The sequence below is a fragment of the Mauremys reevesii genome, linkage group 2 (genome assembly GCF_016161935.1).
Source record: "Mauremys reevesii isolate NIE-2019 linkage group 2, ASM1616193v1, whole genome shotgun sequence".
Lineage (NCBI taxonomy): Eukaryota > Metazoa > Chordata > Testudines > Geoemydidae > Mauremys > Mauremys reevesii.
Window position 1 is genome coordinate 154,999,915 of NC_052624.1, and position 16,201 is coordinate 155,016,115.

General features: G+C 46.1%; 1 protein-coding gene across 7 annotated transcripts in view; it reads left to right on the top strand.

Annotated features, from left to right (window-relative positions):
* PEBP4 (phosphatidylethanolamine binding protein 4) overlaps positions 1 to 14,740 on the top strand; it is a 255,576-nt gene extending 240,836 nt beyond the window's left edge. For all 7 annotated transcript variants that reach the window (XM_039521624.1, XM_039521627.1, XM_039521626.1 and 4 more), the window contains one exon: positions 14,616 to 14,740. In XM_039521624.1, the coding sequence (XP_039377558.1) occupies positions 14,616 to 14,710 (95 nt within the window). In that variant the 3' untranslated portion in view covers positions 14,711 to 14,740. The remainder of the gene's footprint in view (positions 1 to 14,615) is intronic.
* The last annotated feature ends 1,461 nt before the right edge of the window (positions 14,741 to 16,201 follow it).

A 16,201-nucleotide genomic window follows, 5' to 3' on the forward strand; every position in this document is an offset into this window, starting at 1 on the left:
TGAGAAACTGAGGCACAGAGAGATTTGCGGCTATCAAGAACATATGTGCTGCCTACACACATTGTTCTCTCCTTAGTTATGCAGGCTTCCCTCCACGCCCACGTCCAGCTGGGCTACTAACGGATTGTAGAGTTCACTAGCAATTCCAAAAAATAAAATGGAAAAAAAAAAAAAGATTCATTTCCAGTCAAATCAAAAGAAACACATTTTTTGAAACTTTTGGTGAATTAAAAAGTTGGCGGCAGGGACTCGTGTTTAGGTCAAATGAAACATTTTTTCTTTTCAATTTTGGGCATTTTTTACCATTTAAAAAAGCTGTTTAGTAAATTTAAAGGAAATTTTTTGGGGGGAAAGTCCTTTCAAATTAAAAAGAAACATTTAGAAAATGGCCAAAAAAGTTTCTGTTTTTAGAGCTTTTGGTTTTAATGAATAATTTGGCAAAATCGACACAAATGCTCAAAATGCTTCAGCATCCCTGAATCTGAATTTTTTGAGGGAAGAAAAAAGATTTGATCAAAAAATGTCACCAGGTTCTGCCCCAGGCTCCAGGACGGGAGAATGAATGGGATAGCTAGTATCAAAGCCAGCTTCACAAAAGGTGCAGCATACACATGAAACTGTGTCCTCTCTGGGTCAAATGAAATCCAGATGTAACTCCACTAAGTCAGTTGTCCCACAGGGAATTAATCTGGCCTCTGAGTCAGAAGTTCAGAGTGGCTATTAGCAGACCCAGCAGAGCTACCCATACAGGGACTCAGGAATATAAGCCACTTGTCAATCAAACTCGCCACACACAGCTACCTGAAGACCTGACCTTGTTGATGATTTGAAAAGAGGAAGAACCAGCTCCACTTTCCTCTCGCCTGCCTTCGCTGGGGCAAGGAAGTGGTTACGATGCCGGATTTACAAGCATTTACCTCCTGACGGTGGGGCTCAGCTGGCTGCTGGTAATTGACAACTTCAGAGTTCACAATGGAAAAATAACAAAACAAACAGCACTTTCCCCGAAATCTGACCCTTCCTCCATCATCATCCCTCTGGGGCAGCAGCAAAGCCCTTCAGAGTCAGTGCTGAGTGCTGTTCCCGTAGCGAGTGGAAGGGGGAGTGACCCTAGTGGAGAAGCACTTCTGTCACCAGCAGGTCGATTTCAAACCCAGCTATACATTAGTGATCTCCCTTCACATGGTTAGGCCACCATTTTTATGGGCGATCACTGATTTTGGGAGCCCCACCTCTTTGTCCAGCTTTAAGACACACGGGGCCTGATTTTTCAGATCTGCTGAGCGCTGCCAGTTCCAGCCAGTTCCAGCTGGTGGCAATCGCATCTGGTCCATCGCGGCTGTTCTGTACTGTGCGGGAACTCCACCATGACCCAATGACTCATTTCAGAGGGTCTGTGAACATGAGTCTGGGATCCACCCTCACACCTTGATCTGCCTCAAAGCAAGGCAAAGCATCCAGAAAGCTGCCCTGAAAGATCAACCAAGGACGGACACAAAGGAATCAATCTTAAAATGGCATAGAGCCAGCATGGAGGCTCAATTCCATCTGCTTCCCCACACACAGGGGTGTGTCAGTGGGATGGGGAGGCCGTATCCGTGGAAGGAGAAGGCAAAACAGAGTGCATTGTGCTCTTCCTGAGCCTGGGCTGGAGGAGCAATCCCTAAGGAACCAGTGCAGCCAACGTAACTTAGAAAAGCCCTTAGGATGCTCTGAATCACACAGGCCCAGGATTAGGGTGCAGAAAGGTGGCTTAAAAACACCTAGCTTTTATACAGCGATTTTCATCCACAAATCTCAACACGCTTTACAAAGTGGGTCAGTATCATTATCCCCATTTTACAGATGGGAAAACTGAGGCACAGAGTGAGGATGTAACTTGACCAAGGTCACCCAGCAGGCCAAGAAATCAGGAAGAGAACCCAGGCCTCCTAAGTCCCAGTGCAGTGCTTGATCTGCTTGGCTTGGAGCATTCATTACCCTCCAGCGTTCTACATCTATCGGATGAGTAATCCAGTGACTGCTGAGGGCTGAGTCCTCTTTCATCTTCTTCCTTGAGCCATCCAGCCTCTTGCCAAGAGAGATTTACATGGAGTCTAAATCATGCACCAAAAATATAACAGTTTGGATTTTTTTTTTTAATTGTGAGCTTGTAAAAAATTAATATACTTAAGGTAACCAGGGGCAGCTCCCCGCAGCACATGTGGCTGGGTGTTTCTCTCTGAAACTGGGCTATGGTTCAGAGGAAGTCTGTGCTAAATGCGATTCCTAAGTCAGCAGGGTAATAATTACCTATTTTTAACAATTACTGAAATAATTACCATAATGAAAATCTCAACAAATGGCTCAAGGATGAGCAGCCTCAGGTACCTTCCCTTGATGAAAAACGAGAGCAAGTTCTTTTTAAGTGTGTTACTGGCTTTGATTATGGCGCGGCTGGGTCCCCAGGTTGCCCCTGGAGGGTGGGGGGGTACAGGGACTCTGAGCCACAGGCATAGGAAGGAAAGGCTTTGTGAGGTGCAGCAGTGTGTGAACTTGCTTTGGGGGGGCGGGTGAGGGTGATCGTGCATATTCTTTAAAGAGCAATACCGACACTGATCCTGCCATGAGATCTTTGCAAGCCAGTGCCTGCACCCACTGAAGTCAATGAAGCAGGGAAGACATTGCTCAGTGAAGATGCAGTGAGATCATTGCAGAGTGTCCCCTGCATCCACTGGTGTCAATGGAGCTCCGTGTAGGTGCAGTGAGATCTCTGCAGAGCCCATCCCTGCCCTCCATTGAGGTCACTGGCATTCCATGGGCCTGCCTGCATGGATCTCACTGCAGGAACAGAGCATCGGTGCCCCATCTTGCAAACCCTTGCTCACATGAGTAATCCCATTGAAGCCAGCAGTGCTACTCATGTGAGTAAGGAATACTTACATAAGGAAAGATTTCCAGGATCAGGCTGTTGATGATGACCTGAGCACATAACAATATGATCATAATAATAAATTAATACCTGGCCCTTCATAATACCTCCCATCTGAGGATCTGTAAGCACTCCTCAAATATTCACTGAAGTAACCCTTTCTGTACCCCCTGAGAAGTAGGTCGGTATCATTATCCCTGTTTACCACTGAGGAAACTGAGGCACAGAGCAGCTAAGGACAACATTGTCCATTTAGGGTGCCTTGATTTTAAAGGTGACACATCTGATTTATTTCAGAAGTGCTTAGTTATTGGAACTCCAGCTGACATCATCTCGAGTTGTGGGTTCCCAACACTTTCCAAAAATCAGGCCCAAGGTGTCTCACATTAGGCTTCCAAAATTGGAGGCACCCAAAAGTAGTAGGCCATTTGGTCTTAAGAAACTTACCCAAGGTTCATGCAGCCAGCCAGTGTCAAAGGAAAGATTAGCACAGCACTCTGATTCTCAAGCACATGCCTGCACCTCACGACCACCTTTCCTATTATAGTCATATAAAATTGGGGCTTGGCAAACTTCTTCAGTCAGATTTGGGGTTCTGAGTCCAGGGCAGGGCCGCCCAGGGGGGGGCAAGTGGGGCAATTTGCCCCAGGCCCCGCAGAGGCCCCCACGAAAATATAGTATTCTATAGTATTGCAACTTTTTTTTATGGAAGAGGCCCCCGAAATTGCGGCCCTGGTCCAGGGTGGTTCAGACCCAGGCTCGAGTTTATCAGAACACCAAAAGCTTGAGGAGTTGGACTGAAGGTTCCCATTTCTCATGGCAGCACTGGTGGAGTGCGGGAAATCCCAAGGGTCGGTGTTACAGCAAGTGGGAAGAGAGTGAAGAGGGGGTTCAGGTAAAAATCAAGCTTGGAGGCAGTCCGACAAGCTGAACTATGGAGTCACAATGTGACTCAAGCAGTCACACTGCTGCTATTGCCTGCACTGGAGAAATGAGTGACTGGAATAATACCGTGTATTAGGTTATTACCATTGTGGCAGTCCTGTTAAAGGGGCAAATTATCCCTTGAGCCTCCTTTTTGAAAAAATAAAATAAAATAAAAGCTTAATTTTTATTTAAATAATTCATAGTAAAAAATGTCGGCGGGAAATACAGAAGCGCCTTCGGAGCAATTCAGGGTTCTACGTAGAATAATGAGAGTATCACAAAACTGCAATCATCCCAGCCTACTTGGGAGGCTCGTGCCCTTCAGTAGCCTTTAGAACAGAAAAGGAGCTCCCATTCTACAGACCTGAGAGAACAGAGAGCGTATCTCTCTGTACAGAGAGAACAGAACAGCTTATCCATCAGGTTGCCCCTTTGAAAAACTTTTGTCCTTTTGCCCCAATCTGGATGCACCGAGAGCAAATGATCCTGATCTGCAGAAGCCAGAATTGGCTTTGAGTTTCCAAATCATTCATCTGGACACCAAGCGCAACTGACAGGACTGTTTGTTTGCTTCCTGCCTGCTGTATCTCACCAGAGCAAAGCCACCGATGGAAGAGGTTCCCTCGCTCCATTCCCTGCCTTTAGCAGAACCAGATTCAATTTAATTTTCTTGCATTTATTAATTGAGAACAGTGCTCTTAAATTGGCCCCAGGAGGTGGGAAAGCACAACTGGAGAAACACACAAATGCCCTGCAAACAGTCTGGAATCCTCACTGTAGAGATCTGACTTGATATTGGCACATGATTTATTGATTGCAGCTCATGATTTTATAGGTTCTCGGCTACAATAGTGGATTGCACCAATGCATATTCAGCAATATATACAACTAGACAGATAGATTCCGTCTCTTCATATTTTGAGGGTGATTTCTTGATACTAAAATTATTCTCTCAGTGTATTTCCAAGATTTTTCTTTGCCAAACTCTTTAAAGCTCTTAAGTATTTAATGTTAAAGATCCTGGCTGAGAGACAAAAGCAATCACGTGTCACACAGCAAATAAAGGAATTTCCCAGACTGAAATACAGAGAACTAGGCAGGTGCGCCCGCACCCACACAGAGAAACATGTATGGACCCAGAAACAAATGATGCACACACAGAGAAACCCATGCACAGGGACACTTGCACGCACAAATTCATAGAATACACATACACTTTCCCCCACTAGAACCTCAGGCCTGTGGGAATCTGCAGCACTCGGTAATCTGCAGCATAGCAGGTTGACAGAAGCTAAGTTTGGCCTTCAAACACCCTCATGCTTTTACAGTCATGTCTGCAGTGGGCCCATGTAGGTCCACGGTGCAGACCTATCATCTGGCAACTGGAAGTACTGACTTGCTGATGGCCAAGAGGAATTGGGTTACATAGTTTCCAGTCTTCCAATTCATCACAAGTGACCTGGGATCCACAGCTGATCACGGCCAGGGGAGGGATCTGGAGAAGGGAATCTGAGTTAGAACTGGGGCCAGCAGGAGAATCAGTTACACCATCTTCACCACTGAGCACTGTGTCAGCTCTGGAGCTGGAGGCAGCATAGTCTAGTAACGGGTAGAGCACTGACCAAGGGGTCAGGAGACCTACAGTCTATTGCTGGCTCTGCCACTGAGCTGTTCTGTGTCCTTGGGCCTCTTCATCACTCCGTGGCTCGGTTTCCCCTCCAACTCTTTGTCTGTTTAGCTTGTAAGCTTTTCAGAGCAGGGAATCTCATCTGCTTCACCGAGTACAATGGGATCCTGACCCTGGGGTCTCTCTAGGCACCACTGTGTTAGTAGTAGTAGTAATAATAATTAAACAGTGTTCCACATGCACCTCAAAAGAATGCAGATAGAAGACAAGATCTGTAGAGCTGCATAGATGGGGCTTCCCTGCAGCCTTTGGGACAACAGTGGAATTGGCTAGGCCAGCTGTTCCTACAGAAGGAGGCCCCATGCTCCCAGGAATCTCATCAAGAGGCAGGCATCACCTGACTGCAACTCTGGAAAGCTTCTTTAATCATCTCCCTCACCTGGTGCAGCCTCTCGGCCCTTAACTTACTCCATGGCTGTCTTCAGATTCTGTCTCCTCTCCCTGGTCTATGTACCCTAACCCTCATGCCAAAGAACCTATCTCATCCTGTTCCCTCCATCTCCCATTCAGTCTCAGGGTTGGCCACTGTCCCCCACTCCCTGCCTTTCCATGTCCTGCCCTGTCCAATATCTAGAGATGTTGTCCACATGCTCTGCTGGAGGATATGGGATTGGTATGAAATATATAGATTCCCCAGAACTGTGGCTTTGAACCTCGGCAGAGTCCATTCAGCCCATGATACTATGAGTCCCAGGCAGTTCCCCGCATATGAGTCTTTTGGATAAGGTTTTCGAACTCCAAGGTTCTGTGTGGACACTAAAAATTCCAGGGCATTTCTTATAAGAATCAAGATTTGCCCCATGTGCTTGGCCAAAGTTTCCCTCTTCCCCAAGCGCTGTGCAGCATGCTGTGGGCAGGTCACCCCAGAGCTGGTTGCATTTTAATGATAGTTTGTGAAATGTTGTTGAGTCCTCTGGGATGAGAGGCCCAGATAGAAATGCAAACTACATAACTCATTTCCAACAGCCTAGAAAGGCTGTAATGGGTTCGGATGCAGATTGTGATATTTTTATCAGAGGGCTGTTAGAGATTAATTGCATCAGGATTTTGTTTTCCCACTTAGCTGAAGGAAAAGATCACTGAAGCTTTGTGTTATTTATTGTGTACTCCAGAGGTACCCACCTTTTAGGATGCCAGGGAGGACCACATTCTATTCTATTCTATTCTATTCTATTCTATTCAGGCTCGTATGCCATGCCCATCACCATGGTATCTGACCACCAGGAACTCATTAGGAAGCCTAAGCTTTACCTGGTTTGGACATAAATACACACATCCTTAACTGAAATGTAAACACACTCCAGCATTTGGTTGTGCCTGGATCTTCCTTGGCAAATGAACAGTATTTGCTTGTTGCTACTTTGTTGGTAATGAAAGCCTACAATTGATCAGCTCTGTCCCCCTCTCAGAGTTACAAGAAAGAGGCAGCCACAGGCTGCATGTTAAGACTCCGTGGGATAGACGCTGGGAGCCCTGGTCTACTTTGATTCTTGTTTTCTTTGCTTACGTCTTATCGGTTTTCTCGTATTCTTTTCAATTCAGATTGAATAAGGAGGCCCCCTTTTGGGACCTAAGAAAGGTTCCTCCATCCACAGATCCAGAGGAAGCCTAATGAGAAGCCACAAAAAGCTTCCCAGCGTAGGAGTGAAATGGCACTCCAGCTCTCTCACCGGAAGAAAATCTACAGTAGTACCATCCAGAATTACAGAGCCAGGATCTCATCCTGAACAGAAGGCTTAATGGGGCAGCCTACATCTCCCCAGCTCTAAGTGGAACCAGGCCCCGCGTCCTGGGGCCACCATCCTCGCTTCCTCTCTTCATCCATAAGCTGTAATTATAGTCTTCCCACCTGCTCCTGGCTCTTAATGTGGATCCCATCACATCCATCAAAGGGATGAAAGCGAGGAGGAGGCCGCAGAGGAACGGAAGGGAGTTCATGGGTTCCTTCTTGATGGCAGGATACGGAAAGCTTCAGTCTGAACCCTGATAAACCACCATCTCCTGCTTACGCCCTCCCCACAAAATAAATAAATCAGGAAGCAAGGGATTGAAGAGTCCACCAGAATCGCAGAATGCTGAACACTAATCTCCCTGCTGGCTTCATGCTCCAGTGCCTCTGTTATAACTAGCTGTGGGCCAACCATAGTCCCTTCTCCTGATGCAGCACCTTCCATTGATGATTGCAAAGTGCTTTCCAGACGTTAATGCAGAAAACTTCACTACCCCCCTGTGCAGCAGACCAGCCTCAGCATTATTATCCTCATTTCATAGTGAGGCAAGCTGAGAGGCAGACAGGCTCCGACACCACTGGTTTTGGGTGGTCAGTGTGAGACATCCCCCCCAACACACACACTGGGGCCTGGCTTAGCAGCAGGCAGAACACACACAGTCCCTGAAAAACAGGTCCAAAGAGTCTTCGAATAAGAGGTCTTCAGAATCAGAAGTCATTGGCATAGTTGTTTTGCCCTGCATGGTGCAACAAGTCTGGGAGGCATACAAGAATAGAACCCAGGAATCCTGACTCTCAGCCCTGCACTTTAACCAGATTGCGCTCCCACTCTTTTGAGATGGCAGGATGCCCTCAGTAAATCTTGGGCCAGTTGTGCTTATTCCATATACTAAGTCATATTTCTACACCGCGGTGGGCAAATGGGCGCGTGAGTGTGTGTCATTCTTGTGCCTTTCCACCACCTCCATTCTGATTTAAGAACTGCTATGTTTGGCTCCTTGTGGCAGTGAGAAAAAAATCTAATTTTGGCTGTGTCCATTGAATGAGGGAAATAGAATGAGGAAGTCTCTATCTGTGGTTTTGTCAAGGGAACTTTGGTTCAGGTGAAAAAGGTATTTCACTCAACAGCTAAAGAGATACAAAATGTATTACAAGGACAATTAGCGGAATAAACTGTAGCTTCAGAATCACTGAGACAGTTTTTTCAGTGAGTGTGACAAGTGACAAAGGCTCCTATTCAGTATAGGTTCTGTACTGCCATCATCAACATCATATCTGAACACCTTCTAGCTGTGCATTAAGCAACATGACTGACATCTGTCACTTGGTTTGGTCTCTCTCTCATCCTCTCCCCAGAGGGATAATAGTGTGTGCACTGGAGGTTTTGATAGGGGATTGTTTGCATGCCGCCATGCATTTATGTTCGACAAGGACAGGTTGAAGAAGTGCGCCCTATGCTTGGAGCAGTTGTTTAATGTATCATGTGCTAGGTTCTTACATGAGAGGACTTCATGCTTGAAAAACTAAACTGGCTCTTTATTATAAGTATTTACAGAGATACTGCAACTACAGCTAGCATTCAAACCATGTGCATACAGACTGACTTCCTTGTGCCTCCTCCAAACTCTTCCTTCCTGCAACCTGTTCTCCTCCCTCCAAGTTCCACAAAGGTTGCGAAGTCTTTCCTTTTACCTGACATGGTTTCTTAACACTGCTTTGCTGCTGATCCTGTCTATTCCAGTTTCAATGGGTGTAATGATGCCTTTTTTGTATAGGCTTGCCAGTTCCTTCACCAGTGGCTCCAATAGAGCTAATGGAATTCTGCATTTCGGCAGTCTGATGGGCTGCACAGAGGGGTATGTTTCTAACTGCAGCTTGCCCTCTAGACACCCATCTCCTTGAATTCTGTTAGCGTATTGGTCAGGCTCTATGGTGACTGTTCTCCCTCCACTTTCACATTGAGGATATTCTGGTGTTTATTGTGATCAGACCCATGGCTTGCAAAAAAACAATGAGGAGTCTGGTGGCACCTTAAAGACTAACAGATTTATTTGGGCGTCAGCTTTCGTGGGTCAAAAATCCACTTCTTCAGATGCAGATTTTTATCCACAAAAGCTGATGCCCAAATACATCTGTTAGTCTTTAAGGTGCCACTGGACTCCTCGTTGTTTCTGTGGATACAGACTAACACGGCTACCCCTCTGATACATGGCTTGCACTGCCCTGATGCCCATAGTGATATGTGGTGTGTCAGCTACTGTGCACTCAAGCGATAAGATCTCTTGTTCCATGGGTTTCTTATCAGCAGCCTGCATTTGCTCACTGGCCTTAGACTGGTTTTTATTTTACATCACCAGCACTTGGTCACCTTTATGTTTAATATTGCTGCCTATCAGTGTTGCTGGAATATATTGCAGCTGACTCCATGATCAAATCAGTTGTTGATCTAATAGCTTACTTGCAAGTATGGCAGTGGAATGACTGGCAGCCTTCTCCAGTGCACGGACATTAGGAGTCTGTAGATTAAGTCACATTGCAATTCTCCTCCTTTTCACTGGAAGGCCCTGTGTCCTCAGTCACTGCATGTAGCTCCTTTTTTTCTTCCTGAGGTAGCTGCGGCATTGGAACATAAAGTGGGTCTGTTTTCCAAACACCTTACCCTGTTGCCTGTGAGCTGGGCATTGTTATTTTTGCGTTTTGTGTTGCTTTCCACAAAATAGATACTGGACCGTGATGGTTGCACTGTTGGCCAGGCTGTCTCTATCCTGGGTTCCTGGGTTCCTTTAGCTTGAGCCTGCGTACTTGCTCTGCATGCACTAGGGGCTGTCATTGTTTTGATCCAGGATAATTCAGCTATTTGGAGGCATTTCTCTAGAGGTAGATCTGTTTCTTTCAACAATCTCTCTTGTAAACTGGGATCACATGTCCCACAAATGATCCTGTCTCTGGTTAGGGAATCTTTAAGGTCTCCAAAGTTACATGTGGATGCCAGAGTTCTCAGCTCTGCAATGTAAGTATTTATTCACTCTTCTGCTTCTTGGTTTCAGGTAAAAAACAGTCTCTCTCTCATTCTGTCTGGTGTCACAGAACTCATCAAATCCCTTTTTCAGCAATTGCAGTGTTACAGGCATTCTGCCTGGCAACAGTGTTTCACTCATTTCTCCCCTGTTTTACCCAACAAGATGGTGAAAAAGCTTTTCCATCTTTTTCTCATCTTTGTCCGCCACGGTCAGCTCTGTACACAGCCTAAATTTTGTTTCCATTGCTTCCATGCTTGTGCAGGGTCTTTTGTCTGGAAATCCAACATTCCCAGTGATTTAAGTCCCTCCATGCTGTCTGTTCACTTTGTTTCTAGTTGCTGCTTTGTTTGCCTGTTAATAATACTCTCTGCCTTGCTGTGGGATTTGCTAGACTACCACTGCTATCATGATCCATGTTGCATGCTGGGTATTAGCATGAGAGGACTCCATGCTTGTAAAACTAAACTGCCTCTTTATTAAGAGAATGATTGGCACAGATGCTGCCACTTCATCTAGTTTTCTAGCCATGTGCACACAGACTGCTTTCTTGGTGCCTCCTCCAAACTCTTCCCTCCTGCAACCTGTGCTCGTCCTTCCAAGTTCCATGCAGGTGACTAAAAAAAAAAAAGTGGTGACGTTTGTTATGCTCCTCAGTTCCTATCGGAGTTTGTTCCCTCATCTCAAATCAGCCCCCAAGAAAGTTCTGTCGCCTGCACAGAGGAGCTTTACCCTCCTGGTAAGACGTTGTGCCTGAGAAGTGGTGTTGTCTCCCAGAATCTCAGCTCTGGGTTTGTTGGGAAAGTAAAGCTTTTTATTCAAAGATCTGACATCTCCGCGGGCCATGTCCTGCTGCATTACATCCTGTAGTCTCTGTGAGCCACACGTTAAGGGTGACGGCAGCTGGATCCTGCTCCATTTTAAATCAATGAAGTGTGGCTGTCAGACACCCAGCAATTTATCAGTGTGGTCCTCAGCTTTTTGAAATTCAGCTGCCCCCTTTTCCTGGTTGGAGTGAAGGAGACAGGGCTCTCTGTGGAGGATGATCTCAGGGAGCATCTGGAGGTTTTGGTGGCCAGTGGAGGGTCCCATTGCCATGGACTGCTACTTCTGAGTATTGAGGGAGTTGAAAGTTCCCTGCAGAGTTAGGAAAACTCTTGCTGCAGCACCAACATCTGAGCAGCAAAGGAAGCCTCAAAGGAAGTGTCTCTCTGTGTGTCCGTGTGTGTGTGTTTGGGAAGCATGTGTGTCCGTCTGTGCGTATGTGTGCACCATGGAAAATGTGTGCCGGTGCATCCTTGTGTCTTGGGAAGTGTGTGTCCTTGTGTATGTGTCCATGTGTTTTGGGAAGTGTGCGTATGTCCAACCCCCTCCTGCACTGCTTGCACACTCCTACCCGTCTGAGTGGCTTCTTTCTAGCCTTTGCTAATACAGTTGCTGCTGCCAGCCAGCTGCTAGTGCTGCCACCTTCAGGGATCATCCCTCCCAGCTGCAGACAGAACTTTCACTCAGCAGCATTTCCTGCATAGCTCTGGACCTGAAACTGAACTGGTCCTGGCCTCCCAAGCACTGCCAGGTCGCTGCTCCGCTCTCATGGCCTCAGCTCCCCCTGCCCAACGGTGTCAGTGAGATGACTGATTAAATTAAATGGAGCTGTCCCTTCCTGATGAGATCCTGCACGTGGGTGCTTGACAAAGGACCAGCCTGTCTTCTGGATCCTGGGACTCCTCTTCTGGGAAGAAACACCCCAGTTGAGTCAGGAACAAGAAGCCACATCAGGAAAGTCATCCTGCTGGCATGAAATAACTGAACAGTTAGGGGAGTGGGATGGCCAGCAATCCCATAACCAGCCTCACGCTTTACCTCTTGTCCTGACATGCAGTGTTCATTTGCACTCATATTCTGGCCTATCTGAGGTCCTAATGGGATCAGGAGCAAAAGTCCTCCAAGCAGCAGAGGGCATGTAGTTTCCACAGGCCAATCAAGAGGATTATGTTAAAAACTCCTGGTCCCTGTGCAGCCTGGAGCATGCTCTCCACGTCTTGATTCAGGAAAGACATGCAGAATACCTGCTCCACAGGGTTTGAGAGAGTCAACTTTGGGTGGTTGCACACCATGGTTTCCCCCCTGGCTACAGCTTTCCAAGTAAGCCTGTAGCCTGAAGCCAGAATTTGGCCCACAGATAGTAAGGAATAAATTCTTGTATGGTATATCTCCCTTGAAATTACACTCGGGATTAATTTAGCCCTAAATCTCTATGTTATTATTGTTATATATGAAAGCATGCTGTGCCCATCACCATGGTATCTGGGTGCCTTACAACGCTACATGTGTGGTTACATGCAGAATCAATTGCTGTGGTCATAACAGCTGTACTAAACGAGACATCTGGACAGCCCAGGATACAGGTCCCAGTGGCCACTGGCTCATCCTGTCACACGAAAGGTTGACCTGTCCTTGCTGCTTCTGACTGCACAAAGTGCATTTTCTTTTAGTCAGTAACAAGCTCTCCCAAACTATAGCTGTGTTACCTCTAACCCATCACCCAAGGTGATGTCAGGAAATGAGTCATAGGGACATTAGGTGTGCTGCAGTGCTGTACATCATTGGTTTGGAAATCTCAGTGCCTGCTGACCCAGATGCCTCAGAAGAAGACAACAATCCAACACAGTTCACCTCTCCAGTTGTACAGTGGGAGCCTTGGAGAATTGGTGGTGCTGCTCCAGAATTCTATGGTGTCTAACTATCCCACGAAGAGCATCCAGCAGAGGTGCCTTTTAATGAAGGGATAGGTGACAGCTGGAAACGTGACAGACTTGCTTCAAAGCCTCGTGTAGAATGAAAAGCAAGAAAGAGAAATCGACAGTGGCTGTCAGGAAGAGCTGGCATCTCAACCACCATGTCATTATAATCCTTTCTGGTGGCTCTCAGTTCCTGCCTCTCTCTGTAAACAGAGCCTGCCGCAGCAGTTCAGGCAGGCAAGACAAGCTTTCCCGAAGTTCAAAAATGAAATGATGGACTCTAGCTGCTTCCTCTGGGCTCTGTCCCACTGATGTGATCCTATGGCTTGCAAAGTGAACAATTTGGGGCCCTGAAAAATAAACACATTCTATTGCCATGCCCACCTGGTGGTTTCTGAGGGCTTAAAGATTCGATTCAGGTTCCCTTTTGTTCTCCTTTTCCCCTTCTCAAGGCAGCTTGAGAGAAAGAGTTTGTATAGAGTGACTACCAAAGCAGCCGCCGCCGAACCTGGCTCAGAGTCAGCTGTCTTAGCAGCTTTCTCAGGGCCAGGTGTAGGACTTGATGGAACAGGTGCAGAACCAATGCAGAAGTTTAGGGCCAAAAGTCTCAGCATTCTGTGAATACAGGAGTCTGAGGCCTAGTATCCCAGCATTCAGGGCCAGAGGTCCCAGCAACCTGTCAATACAGGTGTCCCCGTCTCCTCACAATATGGAAATGCACAGCCATGTGCTGGGAACATCCCAAAAACTCAGAGCCATTATGGGAAGTTCACCACTGCAAACCTGAAGCCAAATTCCCTAAGAAATAAGAAGGCATAGAGGGCCATGAGGGGAATCTTCTATTTCTGTCTCTAGGGACATTGTTGGTAGAGGCCATTTCTGTCTATTCAAGAAGACGATTGTGTGTGTCTACACAGTGGCGTCTCTGTATAGAAAATCAGACATGCTATTCTCTCTCTGTGTGTACTTTTTAGTTGTTACTTAGATGACAAACTAATTAGTTCCCCTTTTAAAACCCCCAGCTGTGCTCTGTGAATACCCTCAGCAGCATTCTCTTTCTCCCCTTGCTCTGCACCTGCATGAATTTCAGCAGAACAAGCAGCACATGAATCACCCTCACACCTTCCTGCACAGATCAACTTCTGCTAAAATTGCTGGGCAGCAGCAGGGCCCACGGTCACAAGACCGAAAAAAAGTTAGGGAACTCACATGTCAGCTGACAGCCAGAGCCTACACAGCTCAGAGGTAAAGGCACTGCAGGGTTATTAATATTCAAAGTTTGCATTTTTGTGGTGGTGGCTGTCCCCAGATATGCAGAATTTTGCACTTACATGCTAGACCCTTTCATCCGGGGAATCACAAACTACTTTAAAAGGGTGAAAAAAAGATGGTTCGGTTATTAGGGTACCAGCCTGGGCTGTAGAAGCCCAGGGCTCAGTTCCCTGCTTTGCTACAGACTTTTCTGTGCCTCAGTTCCCCATTGATACAATGGGGATAATAGCACTTCCCTACCTCAGAGAAAAGTTGTGAGGTTAAACACATGAAACATAAGGCAGTGATTGGATAGTATGGTAACATGATCCTCTCAACTCCTGTGTAACAGAGAAGGAAACCCAAGGTACAACCCGGTGCAATGACTTGCCCAAGGCCACGTGGTCTTCAAGTGACAGAGCCACGAATAGAACCCAGGTGTCCTGACTCTCACTTCATCCCTCATCTCTATTTAACCATACTGCAGCAGGTGGGTCTCACAGGGCAACGAAATATTACGGGTAGTAAAATATCTAGTGCCTAGTGATTGTGTAAGAGAGTGGAGGGTTGGGAAAGGAGGTTATTTTTCCAGTTTGTCTAGGGCAGCAAAACTTCCTGGCAACAATGCAACATCAGAAAAGCTTTTTGAGGTTGACATGCTGCCTGGATTAGATGCTGAGTTTGAGATTATGTCAGTTTTTCTCTCCACACTTTGTTAACATAGAGAATTTTTTGAACACAGAAGAAAATAATGTTTGGGGGGAGTTCCAGGATATGGATCAATGTTATTAAATTATTATTATGTATTTGTATTACAATACTGCCCGGAGGTTACAATCAGCATTGGGGTCTCTTTTTGCTATGCATTGTACAAACACACAATAAGAGACAATCCCTACCCAAAGGATCAGAATCAGTGACCCTTTTTTGGCCGTTGTTTCATGTGTACACACGTTAGTGTAAGTATACAAAATCATAATTAAAGCCTCTCCGTTCTCACATATATTTGTCAATAAACACAAAGAAGTTGTCAGCAAATAAATGTGAAGCTAAAAAAACCATTTTTCATTTCCCCCCGGGCTGCTCCCCCACACAACTGCAGCACTGAGACATCCCTACGATGTAAAACTGCCTAGGAGCAGAGGAACAGCTGACAGCTAGACAAACCAGGTGCTATTTGAAAACAGTTCAGGAGTCTGGGGCTGCATGTATCTTTTCCTCTTTTGTTTAAACTTGGGCCTTCTCAGCCCAGGAAAATTGCATCAGTTTAACATAAATAGTTCAGTTAAGCCAATGTAAACTCCCGTGTGGATACTCTGATTTCAGCTTCAAAGTATCTTATTACAAGTTATCTTAAACCAAAATAAACCACTCTTAAACCAAAATAAGTGTGTCCACACTGGGATTTATACCAGTCAGTTTAAATACACAGCTTAGGTTAAACTGCTGCAACTTTCTTGTGTAAACAAGCCCTAATGACTCAGTAGGCTTTGAACAGTGCAAGGCAGGCTTTATCAATCAAACCAGAGTTTCCATATGTTTGGATTATTAGTGGGAAATATTTTTTCTCTCTGCAAGAACTTGGTAATGGAGAACTCCAAGGCAAGAGGTGTGACGAGCAATGCGAAATGAGTTCACACATTAGCTGATCCATTGCCCCTCCACCCACTATAGACTCATCATCTCCCCAGGCAGGTAATCACATTGGTTAGTACCACATGGAACAATGCCAAGACTGGGGCTGGGCTGCCTGGCACTCACATGGATGCAGGGCTGGAACCTGCCTTTCACCATCTCGTAGGGTGAGGACAGCTGGGCCAGTGCCTGCTTGCTCCTTCACAATAATTAGGAATGAAAGTCTCATATGTCTGCCAATAAAGCAAACACTCAGCCCTCCACTATAAAATCTGGAGTAGCTTTTTATTGTCATTTATTATT